The sequence below is a fragment of the Silurus aristotelis genome (genome assembly GCF_946808225.1).
Source record: "Silurus aristotelis genome assembly, chromosome: 7".
NCBI classification, from domain to species: domain Eukaryota; kingdom Metazoa; phylum Chordata; class Actinopteri; order Siluriformes; family Siluridae; genus Silurus; species Silurus aristotelis.
The window spans coordinates 26,267,897-26,283,872 of NC_139580.1; the positions used below are offsets into that span (position 1 = coordinate 26,267,897).

At 41.0% G+C, this 15,976-nt stretch overlaps 2 protein-coding genes across 14 annotated transcripts in view; one reads left to right on the forward strand and one right to left on the reverse strand.

The window, feature by feature from the left end:
* best1 (bestrophin 1) overlaps window positions 1–15,976 on the forward strand; it is an 84,516-nt gene that overhangs the window by 65,972 nt on the left and 2,568 nt on the right. The gene's annotated exons all lie outside the window — the stretch shown is intronic.
* Window positions 1–15,976, reverse strand: part of neo1b (neogenin 1b) — a 158,513-nt gene that overhangs the window by 10,553 nt on the left and 131,984 nt on the right. For 7 of the 13 annotated variants that reach the window (XR_014534280.1, XM_083546112.1, XM_083546109.1 and 4 more), the window contains exons 8-18: window positions 11,549–11,768; window positions 11,223–11,377; window positions 9,894–10,042; window positions 9,644–9,782; window positions 9,090–9,139; window positions 8,365–8,506; window positions 7,070–7,180; window positions 4,325–4,519; window positions 3,726–3,821; window positions 2,073–2,308; window positions 1,199–1,337 (exon numbers count right to left, since the gene is read on the reverse strand). Coding sequence is in view for 12 of the 13 variants with exons in the window: in XM_083546112.1 (XP_083402238.1) it covers window positions 1,199–1,337; window positions 2,073–2,308; window positions 3,726–3,821; window positions 4,325–4,519; window positions 7,070–7,180; window positions 8,365–8,506; window positions 9,090–9,139; window positions 9,644–9,782; window positions 9,894–10,042; window positions 11,223–11,377; window positions 11,549–11,768 (1,632 nt within the window). In the remaining variant the exon portion in view is untranslated. The remainder of the gene's footprint in view (window positions 1–1,198; window positions 1,338–2,072; window positions 2,309–3,725; window positions 3,822–4,324; window positions 4,520–7,069; window positions 7,181–8,364; window positions 8,507–9,089; window positions 9,140–9,643; window positions 9,783–9,893; window positions 10,043–11,222; window positions 11,378–11,548; window positions 11,769–15,976) is intronic. The other 6 variants (XM_083546111.1, XM_083546117.1, XM_083546110.1 and 3 more) reach the window with 2 other exon arrangements.

The following is a 15,976-nucleotide window of genomic DNA, read 5'->3' on the forward strand; positions in this document are numbered from 1 at the left end:
GGCAGCTCAGTGGTTAAGGATCTGGGTTTAAGCCACGGTATGGTCAAGCTGCCACTCTTGGGCCCCCAGCTTCATAACATCGCTAGGATATGCGAAGAAAGAATTTCATTGTGCTGTAATGTAGATGTGATAAGTTATAAAGCACCTTTCCTTTCTTGATGTAGGTGAGGTTCGGAGGCCTGGGGTACAGCCAGCGTTCCAATTTATCACAAAGGTGTTTAATAAGGTTGAGGTCAGGGCAGGAAATCTTCCACTCCAAACCATGTAGCAAAGCCAACAGCATTGTGGACGGCCCCACACACACCCCTCACACACACACAGTTTCTTCTCTCAAGCTACCAGGCTTCTCAACACAGAACTGAACTAACACTCACGCACACACACACTCAACTGTGTGACTAAATTGTGTAACTGATCTGTACAACACACACTCATACACACTTCACACATCCATGTCTTCAGCACCATCCATATTACATCACTTCATTATTACTATCTGTTTTACATGCTGTTTTTTTGCACATCTTTTTGACTGCTGCTACTGGTGTTTTGCTCAAACCCTTTTGTTTACATTATGTTTAATTATGAGGTACACTCCTTTATGGTTCCCTGGTGGTCTAGTGGTTAGGGTGCGGCGCCCTCACCGCTGCGGCCCGGGTTTGAGCCCCGGTCAGGGAACCAACCCCAGCCATAAGGGTCTTGTCTTGCACTCTTTATGCACTTTATGTGGCGAGGACACTTACTAGTCAGTAGCCCTGTGTTTTCTGTTATGTTGTTGTATGTAGCACCAGGGTTCTGGAGGAACGTTGTCTTATTTCGCTGTGTACTGCGTCAGCAATATACGGTTGAAATGACAATAAAAGCTTCTTGACTTGATGTAAAGCATATTTTCATGAAGCTCACATGTCTTGCTGGAACAGGTTTGGTTCTCCTAATCCATATGAATGGAACATGCAGTGCTACTGCATCCAAAGGCATCCTATACAATTGTGTGCCTCCAACTTTGTGGAAACAGTTGGGGAAGAACCACATATGGCTGAAAAAGTCAGGTGTCCCAATACTTTTGTCGATTAAGTGTACATACATGATACAGCACTGGATTTGCATTAGTACACTGTGTGTGTAATAAAGGAAAACACACACACACAGTGAGTGTGCTTATATTCATCGGGTTGCAAATCCTAGTTGAAGTTCTTACGAGTCTCCAAGGTGGTTCCGTGAGCGGTCATACTCCAGGTGCTGCTGCGCCGACCCTTGGTCACCATAACTGAGAACTCGTACAGTGTGCTGGGCTTCAGGTTCGTCACGGTGTATGTTAGAGTGGTGGTGTTGGCGACCTGTGCACAAATACATGAGATGGAAACAAGGTTAGCCTCGTTATAATGTTTAGAGATACTATAACACCGAAAACGTGTTTTGTACCTATGAGGGCTATCATGATGATTCTTCAATAAACAGCCTTCAGCGCTACATTTTTGTCACCTAAATGCGATTTAAACACTTGCCCACTTGGAGGCACTGTAAGCTTTCGAGAAAAAAAAATACACCAATCAGGCATTACATTATGACCACCTGCCTAATATTGTGTTGGTCCCCATTTTGCTGCCAAAACAGTCCTGACCTGTCGAGCATCAACAGCTTAAAATTCTTCAGCAATTTGATCTACAGGAGCTCATCAGGTCAACAGCCTTTGTGCAACACGTGCATCAATGAGCCTCGGCTGCCCACCCTGTAGGTTCAGCACTGTTCCTTCCTTGGAGCACTTTTGATAGATACTGACCACTGCAGACCGGAAAAACCCCACAAGAGCTGCAGTTTTGGAGATGCTCTGACTCAGTCGTCTAGACATCACAATTTGGTCATTGTTAAACTCGTTTTAATCCACACACCAACTTTAAGGCCAAAATGTTTACTTGCTCCCTAATAATATCCCACTCACTAACAGGTCCCATGATGAAAAGATAATCAGTGTTTTTCACGTCACCGCTCATAATGTTATGCCTGATCGGTGTATATAAGTAAGCGTTTGACACGTTTGAGTTTTCCTTTCCTGTGTGTCTGCTCTGTAGTACCTTATACTTGGTGTTGGCTGGTATGTTGGTCTTCCAGCGAACGGTGTAATATCTGGTGTCTGTGATCTTCTGATTCTTAGACAGCGAGTTATCGGCCCAGGAGACTTTGACGGCATCGTGGCTGATAACGGAGGCCTGCACACCCACTGGGGGAAGCATTGGGGAAGGCTCGGGTGCTGGGGTGTGAGGGGTATGATGATACATTTTAAATAAATCAATATCTGGCTCGATGGGATCTGGCAGCAGCAAACATGGTATTTAAATGAGGTAAAAAAAAATAAAAAAAGGAATGAAGCAATGGATTATAAGAAGCAACATAATGAGGGAGGAAACAGGAAGGTAGCAGGATGGCATGGAAATGGGTTGGGGTGTGAATGCAATGTCAGGAGGACAAAGAAAAAAAGAGAGATACTGTTATAGCCAAGCAATCTTTAAAGAACAGAAACTGATTCACAACAGCAGGATAACATTTAAAAGGCAAATGCAGGTAATCGTAACCAGAAGCGTAAAAAGAATCTCTATATTGGGCTCTGTATTTCATGATATTGAAGATTTAATAAGAACTATGGATTAACCAGGGGTCCCTGACTGAGGGGCCATAGACCAGTACAAGCTTTGGAAAGATTAGCTTTGGGCCAAGAATAAAACCTTCTCATTTATTTTTTATTTTATTTCCATTTAATTGACTTTTGCTTTTGCGGTATTTTTGATATAAAAAAAACAAACAAACACAAAAACAAAAAAATATTTGTATTTTTCGCCAATGGCAGTGTTCTAACATATTGTGCGAAAAAAAATATATTTTTTTTATTTTCTTCGTATCGCTACCGTAAGATCAAAAAATCATACCTTGGGGACTACGTCTATATGTAACGATGAAATGAATAAATAAACGATATTATACATATATTAGAAATATGAACGTTATACAGAAAAGGTGCGGAAAATGCAAAACAAATGTCGCGGACCACCGGATTAAACCGCATCTATTAAATTGACCCGGTGTGTGTGCCTTTCTGTTTCTGATCCTCTCACAAGCTGGAGATGCGCAAACATTTAAAGCTAAGTTTGTCTGCCAACTAGCAGTTTCTAGGTCAGGGTTAGCTGATGTGCTATGCTCTCACATCTGTCCCTACAGATTTTACAAAAGTCTAAGGCGTGCTGATGTTAGCCATGACAGGTCAGCGGGGGGTTCCTGAAAGAGCGATCTCTCTTCCTGCCTCTTTGATGCTTTTCTCTCGATAGGCTGAAAGCACGAGAGAGATGCCAGGGGAGTGCAGTGAAAGGAGGAGAATCGTCCTCGTACAAAAACGTGCACTTCAATCCAACTGACGCACAGGGAAATGCTGGGATCCCACAGCTATAGGAGGTTTTCCTGAGCACCTAGTGCTGCATTGACACAGTAGAAATAGAAAATGTACGCTACAAATATTTCTACTATGGACAAGGAATTTATCTGAACCCCAAAGAAAAGTTTTGGTATTCCAAACAAACACAAACACAATTTACTCGAAACCTTCAAAAGTGCCAAGTTGTGCTTATTATTAAAGTTTAGTCAACCCGAAAATTTAGATGCAGGTTGAACACCGTCGTATTGTTTATTTCAGCATTATCATTTGCAGGCAAAAAAGTGTGATGAGTGTTGCAATATACCTGATTGAGGCCTGGTGATGGCGCTCTCGTACACGGGTATTCCCTCGCCCATGTTGTTGAAGGCCTTCAGCGTAATCACGTAGTGCGAGCTTGGGTCTAGCATGGCAGAAAGCAGTAAATGAATCGCTGTCGCATGTGAACATACAAGATATGGACAGAAAAAATTGGGACACCTGTACACAAAGCCAGCACAGGTCCGAGTGGAACATCTTTGAGATTAATTAAAACGCTAGCTGCACTCCAGGCCTTGTCACGTCTCCTATATCAGTACCTGACGTCACTAAAGCCCTTGTGACTGTGCAAATATCCACAAGGACCCCCAAATCTAGTGGAACATCTTCTTTGAAGAGTGGAGGCTATTATATAAGCAAACAGGGACTCGATGTGGAATGGGATGTTCGAAAAGTACATACGAATCTTATAGTCAGATGTCTGCAAACCTTCGTCCATATGGTCTATCGTTTATTATTCACTTCCTCAGTCTACTATAAAATGTAGTACTTGAAAAAATTTTTTTTCGAACAGATTATCACTTGAAAGATGTGGACAATTAATTAGGACAATGGCCCATGAGAGAATGTGAAAGTAACGGAGCTCACCCAGGTTTTCAATGCTGTAGTAGCGTTGCTTGTGGTCCATTTTGATGCTCTGTGAGTGAGGACTGCCTATACCGTAGCCAATGCTGTATCCTCGCACTACGATGTCCTGGTTTTCTGGAGGTGTCCAACTCACTACGATGCTGTTCACCAGCGGACGCACATGCAGTGAACTGGGCACTCCAGGTACCTGAGACTCTGGAATAAAACACATTAGTGGTCAGCTAGTTTGGATCGTACTTGCCGATAACCGATTAATCAAACGATAGTTTTTAAAGTAGATACTGGATAAAAACAAAAAGTAACACTCCATGTAAAATAGTATTACAAAAATTCAAAACCGTACTGGATCATAAAAAATGTGCTATATTCATTAATAAATAAATCATATAATAAATAAATCATAATCATTAGATATAACATAGCGCTTTTCATGCAGCATGCAGTTTCACATGTAAAAATAAACAGCAGGTAGTGTCAGCGATTCACCTCTAGAGGCTTCCGGTCCACTCTCGTAATGAAAGTGGACCGGAAGCCGGGAAAAACTATTTTTGCCGATAGTTGATAGTTTCAGCAATCAACGGTATCGTATATTACATTCCAGTGGGCCACACACCGGGGTTGTCCCAGTTTTTTGCAAAACCTGCATTAACCTTTAGATGAGAAAACTTCATAGCAGGGCTACAAGTTTATAATGCTCATAGCAGATGATTCCTTCAACTATACAATTAACAACAAAAAAATATATTTCCCAAGAGCTGGTTCTCCTGATATTCTGTGACCCAGTAACACTCGATTTGTGGTCTGGCTGTGTGCCATGTGTGCTCTTCCAGTTATGTTCAAGCCACACCATGAGAAGAATCTAAGAACGTTAATGTGTTTGAGAACATATACAAAATCCCAGTCAGTGCACTGGCCTTGATTTGTGAAATGCAAGTTTCTGGAGAACTGCCAAGGGCTCTACACGATCACAAAGCCACCCGGTCTCTGTATTTAAACCCAAGCATCACTAAAGTCCTGATGACCCCAGGATGAAACCAGAACAGGTTTAAGAGAAAGTTATAAAAAAATTTGTGCTAAAATGTAGCTGTTCTTCAGCTCTAATCGTCAAGATGCAAAAAGGGGCCTGTGATGTATGAGGTAGCATCAAAAAGTTCAGAGACTAGTTTTATTACATGCCAACAGATGGCAGCACAAGGCTGCATGCACAGTCATGAACTTCATAAAACAGGGTGCCGAAAGACATCGTCCTGTGCACATCGGGAGCTGTGCAACTGGTGCATTACCACATCTGCTATCCTGATCACGTGAGCTCTGCTCACACGTGAGTTTCTCGCCCTAAACAATACGATCTCATCTCCCTCTTCCCAAGACGAAGATCCAGTCTGAAGGTCGGCGTTTTGACACCAGCGCGAATCGCAGAAGGTGCTTTAAAAAGAAGACTTCCAGGACACATTGCGGACGTGGCAGGAAAGTTGGGGGGCACTGTTTTGTAGGTGATAGTGTGTAAACATAGATAAATAAATTACTTTCTTGTAAACAGAGCTAGTCTCGAAACTCTTTGATACCACATCATATATGCTCCATATGAACTGAGGAAATAGAAAAGGTGAGGAATATTTGTAGACAGGATCTGGACCTGATGATCACCAGCAATAGCTTAGTGACTAAATGGGTCAATTGCATTACTAGATGTTAAATATGTGCTTGTGGATTTTTTTCCTAAATACAGATGTACAGCGAGCATCCACTCCTTCTATACCAGCCTTGAATCAAACGTCTCAGTGCGAAGTTTTTGGTTAATATTTCGACTTCTTAAAATTGCTACAGAAATTGTATAAAAAAAAAAAAAAAAAAAGGGGTAAAGTGGAGTAAAATCTGTAGTTTTTAAGCCTACATGAAATTCTGTTTGACAATCTGCCAGGTGTTGTATTTGTAATGATTTTTGGCCTCCCACAAGAAGAACGGCTGAACTGAACTGGTCAGCCGTTCTTCTTGTGGGAGGCCAAAAATCATTACATCTCTAGGTTGTGCAAGAGGGGAAACTCTTGCCTTACAAAATAAAGCTCTGATGGCACTATATATCTTCTCAAAGCAAATAGTGGCAGCTCAGATGTTGGAATTCTGATCAGAAAGATTATGAGTTTACCACCAAGCTGCCACTGTTGGGTCCTTGAACCATATTTTAGCAATAGATAAGTAATATGCAAAAATTGCACATTTGAATCTCGATCTCTATTTCAAGAACTTCTCCAAGCTTTCTGACAAGCCACAGCAGTTCACACAGAATGACAAATAGCCAACCTTTTAACCCGTACTGAGCCTTTTCTTTCAACACACCACATTTCTGTGGCCTTATACAGTAACCGATTACAGGCAAGAGTGCTGTCACAGTCCCTCAGGACCTTCACACTTCTGAGCACAAGGGAGAAAAAAAAGACACTAAATTATTCATCACATCTTTTAGTATTGATGAGCTACAGTCTACCTCCATGCCTTTATTTGATCTGTGTTTAATAAACTCATACTCTCTGATATACCAGACAAACCAATGGATTAATCAATAACATTATACCTATATCTACTGGGAGAAAAAGGGAAAAAAGCAGTGTAGGGACCTTGGTCAAGGAGAACATTCAGGTTTCAGCAGAATCTATTTGGTGCATAATTAATGTTTATGATAAAATACCAGAAATATTTCTATACATAACAGTCAGATTATGTATGTCAGCAGATTTTTTTTTTTACCATCCAGGTCGTTCTCAAAGGTCTCGGCAGAGATCCACTCGGATGCCGGGCCACTGCCGTTCACTGTGATGGCCGACAGCCGGAACGAGTACTCGGTTCCTCTTTCCAAACCTTCATCAAGACACAAGCAGATTAGCAAAAAGCTTAGCACTTAGAATATTATCCTTTCCTACACACTTTAGAGTGATTATACTTGTAGTGCAATACCATTTAATAACTTTTTGAAAGAAATAATGCGCTGAGAAACAAACAAAAAATACTTGCCAATGACCGATAGTTTTTAAATTGGATACTAAATAAATAAATAAATAAATAAATAAATAAATAAATAAATAAATAAAAACACTTCTTGTAAGATAGTACTGTTCCTTATGAATAAAAAACAGTACTGAATTATTATACAATTATTCATTCATTCATTCATTCATTCATTTTCTCCCGCTTATCCGTAATTCGGGTCGCGGGGGCAGCAGTCTAAGCAGGCCCCCGCCTTCGACTGCTGCCCAATCCTCACAGCACCGTCCTTTACGGTCCCTCCTGCAGGTGGTGAGCCCACGGGAAGGCAGCCCCACGTCACTCCGACGTCACGGACCTTGATATTTCCCTCGTAAGGGACCCCCGGAGCATAGAGGGTTAAGGGCCTTGCTCAAGGGCCCAAGAGTGGCAGCTTGGCGATACCGGGGCTTGAACCCCAGACCTTCCGATCGGCAACCCAGCGCCTTAACCGCTGGAGCCACCACTCCCCCCCTATTATACAATTAATTAATGATAAATAATATAAATAAATATAATATAATATTGCACTCTCCGTAAACCATGCGCTCTTTAATGCAGCGTGCAGTCTCACACGTAAAAACAGCACGTAGTATCAGTGATTTCCCTCTAGAGGCCGCTCTCGTAATGACAGTACCTTTTCAGCTGCTCCAGCAATGGACGCAACCCGGAAAAAATATCGCTGTGGATTTTTGCAGACAGTCGATAGATATAGCAATCGACTAACAGTGCAGATTTATTGGCAAAACCGATAAATTGGCCGACCTCTACAAAATACTATTACCAATAATAGATTAGAACTACACAATCATAAAAAATAAAATATATACATTCGAACAGTAAAATCTTCGCAGAGGTGTTGTGAAATGCAGATGTGATTTATGTTTCACTTTACATAATCCATGACTGAAACAAGACCATCTTGGAAGCAGTAATTTAAATATAAATTTTTAAGATAAGTTCCACTTTTATCCATATAGTGCACATGTTTGTGATCCTACTGTGCCAGTTTTTCAACCTACCATCAATAAGCTGGAAAAGTTGATTAGTTATAATCTCAGCTGCGTCTCCTTTCCTCCCGGCTTTCCTGTAGCGGAGTTTATAACCTGTCAGTTCCCCGTTGTGGGTGCCTGGAGGAGGAGGCTGCCATCGTACCATGATGCTCTGTGGTAAAAACAAAGGAGAATGTACAATAACTGTGAAGTCATACTCATAAAAATTCACATTGAGTCAAAGCTACAGTGTGAGAAAGATGAAAAACATTCCTCTTCACAATTTTTTCTTCATTTTGTGGAGCACGCTCTGCTTGGGTTGATTTATTTGCTCAGACGATAACTATACTTGTTAGTTTTCAAAGCTCAAGCGGACTTTGGATGGAAATGGAACGATCCGAAACGTCCTAGATTACTCCTAACTTCTTGCTCTGCTTCTAAAAAGAGAATAATGTACTTCAGTGCATATGTGAAGATCTGCTCCGTGTGTCTATGTTTAGACACAAATAATCTGAAGCAAATATTTATACCTGCCTTGAGGTTGCCTAAAGATTCTGATGCATAAGGATCAGAAGCTTTGCATTTTTTTTTTTAAGTGGGAGGAAATCAGTGAGCTCTCAGATGTAGCTCGACAGGAAAATGGATCACAACTGACTGCACTGCAAGGCTAAAACATGCTAACATTTAACATGCTACTGTTCTAAGACAAAAGAAGTAAAATAGTTTCGTTATATAGCACACGAAGTGGCACTTACCCTCGAGTTCTGGACTTCCAGAGAGATATTCTGAGGTGCAGTGCTTGGTACTGCAATAAACGGGAACACTGTTAGGTTTACAGTACTATATAATACATAATTATCAAACCTATGATTGTTTATCTCCTGTTATTAAGAGTAATAAAAAAAAAAAAAACATTCTCTGGCAAAGCACAAAAAAAACATTGGATTTTGGATTAGATCTGGGATTCCACTGTGGATTTTTTGATTAAACTCGAGCAATAGGTTGCCTGATGAGATAGAGATATTAAAACGCACGGCTGGAGAGAAATCGCTGCTACTGTGTGTGTTTTTGGTTCAAAAGAAAAAAAAAAAAAAAAAAAAAAGGATAGATATTACGCATTAAAATGTAGTGAAGTCAAAGTTTCCCCAAAGGAAAATAATCTAATTTAATACAGTAAACAAGTAAAAACACTTCCTTACAGCCAATCACTACTTTAATCAAGATACATCCAAAGTAAAAGAGAGTTCATCTCATATAAAGAGTGCATTATGAAGTCACTTAGCACTAGCAAACAATAAAAACAAGATACCGTCGGAGAAGGTGTGAACGCTCAGGTCGTCAGTAGACACTCCGGGTCCGTGCTTGTTGTAAGCCACGACTCTAAAACTGTATTCTGTGAACTTCTTTAGTCCTGTCATTGTGTATGACAAACCTACAACATCAACGTCCTGATATGGGGAAAAAAAAACAGGAAAAAAGTAAACCACAAACACACACACACACACACACACACACACACACGCAATGAACCATGTCTCATCACACCTTCCTCTCCTCACCTGTTCTATGTCCTTTCCTTTCTCGATGTAGTAAAGTTTATAGGTCTGGATCTCCCCATTCCCTGTGAGTGGTCTCTCCCAGGACAAAGTGACTGTGGTGGGTGTAATGGACACTACCTGGAGATTAGGAGCAGGTCCTGGTACCTGCACTGGAAACCCCACAGCAAATAATTATGATTTTCAGGAACGTTCTCCTGCATTTCAGTAACGTTGTGTCCTGCATTTCTGAAGTATTGCGACGAGGAACAGTTCCGATTAAAGGTTTCATTAGATAAAAACTACACCTCTCATCCCGAGCGTTTGTCTCTAACTGAATTGGAACTTCCTGAGCTACGTTGTGTTTTATTACCAAATCGCAGCAAACAGTTTCAAAGCACAAAACTTTTGACTGGTTGCAGTTTTGCTTTTTATCGCTTGTGCTTTCTGCTCCATGTCAAAAACGTTATAGAGTATTGAGGAAAACGAAATAAGTGACATCTCCTCCCACTGCAACGTACGTCTTTGAATAACAGGCTCGTATCGGAAGAGAGTACTGAACAATGACTGATGTATAGAGCGCAGGTTTTTTTTCTATTGATCACTGCGGAAATGTGGTTTGGAAACATACTCTCGTAGGAAAGAGCAGTCTCAAGGCTGATGTGCTGACCTAGAATCAACACTGCTTGCTGCTTTTGCTAAACAAAAAAAAACAAAAGACAAAAACAGATATTATACACTATATGTGGATACCACTATTGGGATACAAGACCCAATACAAGATCTAAAGCCGAACGACCCTTAAAAAACGACCCGACGTTGCCGGGATTTTATTGAAGGGATTTTCTGTATTACTTTTTATTCGTTAACTGTTAGATTTGAAAAGTTGAAGGGAAAAAAAAAAATTTGCTGGAAAAATCCACATCGTACATCGGCCACCAGCTGCCCTGATTTCTAAATATCAGTCGACCTTAAACTGACACTCCGCCAGGATCAAACCGAAGACCCTGGAGCATTGAATAGGCAATGCTGATGTCTTTATACGGTATATCAGCTTCAGAGTGAACCACTCGTTAGGCGGATTTTTTAAAATGTATTAACACACAGCTTGCCAAAAACGACAGCTCGAATAGAGAACACTTCAGTTTGAAAAAGGTGGCAAAACCCCTAAATTTGCTCAATTCAATGTTGGTCAGCTTGTTTTAAGTCAACTTGGAATCGTTGCACAGAAGTCCAGTTTGGCTCTGGAGTGAAACGGGCAGCATGTCGGAAAGAAAACTTGGCCAAGTTTCTACTCTTTGCGGTAAACGCTATAAGGCAGAATGTGTGTGGCTGTGTATGCATGTGGCTCACCTTCAGGCTGGGTGGCCACTGTAAGCGGAGCAGAGCTTTCACCCAGGCCGTTTCTGTTGGACGCCACCACCCGGAATGTGTACTTAGTGTCAGGGATGAGGTTGTCAATAGTGACCTGTAGTTCTCCTGGAGATGTAGTGTTCTCAACACGCTCCCTGACGAGAAAGCGAGAAAGCAGGCATAAGTGGAGCTCTCACTGCTAAAATAAAGATGCCGTGTCGCTATGTGCTGAGCTGTCAAAGCTTCAAACGACATAGCTGAGTGTTTACCACACGAGATGATCCCTTAGCCTTTTACTATGTCTTGCAGCAGTGTCGATTTCCTACCTGCTGGAGCCATCGAGGCTGTAGAAGACAGAGTAGGTAAGGTTGTCTCCGTGCAGCTCGGCCGGGAGCCTCCAGGTGAGCTTGATGAAGCGGGTGGAGACAAGTGAAGCCACAAGGTCGCGTGGCGGTGATGGGACGGAGCCCCGGCGCTCCCTGGAGTCTATATGGTCAGTAGTGGCACTGGTCAGTGAGGGGGCAGGAGACGTGGGGAGGGCAACGTCTTGGGTACACAAGGGGGGACGATATCACAGGGGAAGGGAAACAGGGAGGGTAAATAATAGATGCAAAGGTGGGGACGGAAGAAAAGGAGGGCGAGGAAAATAGGAGGGGAAAAAAAAAATAAAAAAGAACTTAAAATTGACACAAAAATAAACACAAAACCACATACAGTCCAGGAGACAAATGAAAAACTAAAATTTTCACAATGACGAGATGATATCAGAGGCTCTTGTACAGTGCATGCAGAAGGCTCACACCGAGCGACACAGAAATATGCCACTGACTGGATGAGAGGAAGCATTTTAGATTATCACAAGGCGAAAAACGGTGCATTTGCAATCTGTTCACGTTAAAATCTCGAGAAATTTCGAAACATTATATATATATATATACATTTTTCATTTTCTACCTTCCTAAAAGCATTCCCTCGAAGAGGTTAAAATGCAGAATACTCCTGAAATAATAATATAATTCTACAGTGCTTAATACAACAAAACAAAGTGAGACAGCTCCTTTTCCTGTGCCTTTATCTCGACGATTTATGAATGAAATCGAGCTGTCTGTATCTTTCGTTAAAAAAAACAGCAGTTACATCCGTGCGGCCCAGGAAGCCTCAGATACAGACGAGCACTCTCTTTTGCTGAATACTGACTAGCCCATTTTCTCTCCTGGAGGCCCGGCATACTGGAAAACGACCCGTGGTGAATACTCAAGGCAATTCATTATGTTCGTTTGCAGTGGGATGCGTTCGCTTGCAGAGAAGAAGTCAGTCAGGCAGACATGAGGATCTCATAGCGAAAGTCAAAACAGCAAAACCGGGAGCGTTGGGGACAAAATTCATGTCTCTGAAAGAAAAGTTGAGTGATGTATTGTCATTTTAGTATAAAAAAAAAAAAAAAAAAAAACTGCTACCATTACATGACGTGTAAAACAAGCCCTGATACCCCCCAAAAACCTGCTAAGCTGAAGCAGCCAAAGCCAAGTGCTGAAGGCCAAATCTATGATTTCCTACAGAACCCCTAAGCAGGAGCGTGTGTGTTGGGGGATTACCCTTTGTGCAGCCTAAGTATTCATTCACTGCATGAATGAATGTCGGTGCTAAAGCAGGGAGAGAGCGTCAGCTACGAGAGGTGGCTGCCAGCCTGAAGCGCTTGGCAACGAGATGCCAGATCTAACGCCAGCTGGAGTCTGTCACATACGAGGACCACAGAGTGGAGCTCCTCTCCTTTGCTCTCCTAGCAAAATACGCCATTATTAGCAGTCTTTAATCTGGCTACGTTGCAATCATAATAGCCGGCCCAGATTGCTGGATATACAGAATAAACCTTTCAACAGATTCAAACAGATCCTGAGTCAGGCCTCAAAGCCACACTTCCACTCTTGTACAGCCCAAATCGCCTGCCTAGCGTGTACATTCCGAAAAGGTTACACTTTTCCAGAACGTATCTCTCACCAAACACGTCATGGATCGGCAGGAGGAAAGACAACAGGCCACAAAAGGACATAAGGATAATGCGAACACAGCAGGTCTACCCACGTCACCTTGCTGCATGCTGTTTAATATTAGAATCTCTATTTATCAAAGGCCCTACGAGGCAGGTGGGTGCACAGGATGGTGGTGGATCCACACCCTCATGATAATGCATTTGCACTATATATATAGACACACAGATTTCTCCACAGGGTAGCTGATGCTGTGGGAGCATTAACTTTGTACTTTAAAGAGAAAATCGGCATAAGTGAGTACATGAGATCAGATATGCCCTAAACGGACAAAAATCGTGCTCTAGGCGTAGTTCTAAAAACTGTAATCATAAGATCTTGGGGGGAAAAACATGCTTAATTTTTTTCCTATAAGTTTATCGACCTTGGTCATAGGTTTTAGCAGAAGTTTTACTGTGATGTCGAAAGAAAGAAGAAGGTCTGCAGTCTGGGGCCGATCCATATAGGACTCTTGGGAAGTGCATGTCAGCGCTGCATCTTCCCATCAACCTGCCAGACAGGTGACCTCTACAAAAGAGCTGCAAGGTCTCAGTAGTGCACTACAAATAGCAATAACAGAACATCTCAGTGATCTGTAACAAGAAGTCAGCAGACGTTGCACTGCATGAAGGCTGATGTAACAAATACACCTCACTTTACAAAAAAAAGCCCATTTAGTCTCCACATGTGTCTGGAACTAATTAAAAATACATTCTTCTGCCTTCACATTTGAGCTTTAGCTCTAATATACAGTGTCTAATAGTGATGGGAAAACCGGCTCATTTTAGTGACTCGGTTCTTTGAATTTGGTCAAAATGTACGAATCTTTAAAAAAAAAATCATTTACTTCGTTATGTTCTCTTTAATTAGAAATAAAGTATTACATTTTCAATAAGCAGATCCCCCAACACATCTGCATACTTGAACTTCGACTATAGAATCGATAATTTATATATACGCCAAACGTTTGCGGACACAATTATGGCATGTGCTTTTTGAGCATTGCATTCCACATTTATTCCCAATTTGCACTAATTATCCCCTCTACTCTCCTGGGAAGATGTTCCACTCGATTTTGGAGTGTGCTCAGATGTGAAATCAGGTATTGATGAAGGTGAGGTGAGGAGGCCTGGGGTGCAGTCTTTCAGATCTTTCACTCCATTTTATGTAAAGCACATCATCTTAGAGTTTGCTTTGTGCACATGGGTATTGTCATGCTGGAACAGGTTTTGGGTCTCTTACTTCCAGTGAAGGAAAAAATTCCATGCTACTGCATCCAAAGACAATTGTGTGCCTTCAGCTTTGTGATAACAGTTTAGGAAATTAACCACATATGGCAGGGGAAATTCAGGTGTCCCAATACTTTTGTCCATATAGTGTATGTATGTACATAGCATATATAGGAGTCAAATGACAAAAAAAACGAGTAAAACAATAAAAGAGTTGAAAAATGAACTACTCAATTCTGTTTCCTGTACATGAACTACACAGATTTTGCGATGATTAGCTCATGTGTGTCGACTAGAAAATTCAAATTAGTTACAATAAAAACCTCAAATCATCACCTGTATCTAACTGAAGTCTAACATCTGTCTCAAGGCAACGAATTGGCACGTTTAATTTTTTGAGCCATTTACAGGTAACTAACCAGCTAACATAGCTTGCTAACGTATACAATGACTGATGATGGTAACCTAGCATGCTAATAAATCTAGTTTCATCTGACCAGCAACAAAAGTGAGCTAAACTGAATAAACTGGTCAACTATCTTTGCTTCAATAAGCAAATATTCCAGTAATTAGGAAGCTGGAAAATAACTCATCACCTTTACAAGTTTGAGCAGGTGGCAACTTGTTTTGGCAGCTGGTAGGTACAGACCCAATCTGTTTTTTTTTTTCTCGAGCATAGGTAGCTAATTTAATCTTTATAAAAGAATAATAATTAATATTTGTAGTGGGCTTACACCTAGCAAATTAGACAAAAAAAATGTGGTCTAGAGCTTGGTTTTATATTCTTTTAAAACTAAATCTTGAGCTTGGGTTATATGGATCAGTGGATCATGGCCTTGTCATTGGTTGCTATTGATCTTTGGCCTTGATTTTTTATTTACTGGCTTGGTCTTGTCTTGGTCAATATGGGTCTTGGTCTTGATTTGGTAGGTTTTGTTTTAGGTATTGTTTGTTTAGGTATTGTGTGTTCAGTCTTGATCTTGCCTTGGCTTTGCCTGGAGCCTTGGCTTTGCCTGGAGTCTTGGCCTTGGTTTTTGCAGGTCTTAGACTTGGTACCTGCAGGTTTTACCAAGTCAAATGTAACACTTTTTAAGACCTTTTTAAGACCATTGAAAATATATATTTAAGACCAACTGAATATTATGACATCAAAAACACAAATATGCCCTAAAATATTTTTTTTTTCAAGCCTACTATCCCTAAACTTGAAAAATAAAATCTGTTTTATGTCTGTTGTACAATCCAAGAAAGATTCGTGCCAATAACGGAAAGCTGTCCGTTTGTCTCATTTGTACTCGTAACTAGTGAGAGAAAGAACTACCAAACAAAAACATCCTAAAGTTCTGCAGGAGCATTTCAATAAACATTAAAGATAGCGTTACATAGACATTGTTTAATTAAGAACCTGTTTAAAATTATTTAAGACCTAGAACAGCAAATTTAAAGACTTTCTAAGGCCTAAAATTTGTATATCCTATGGAAACCCTGCTTGTACTAG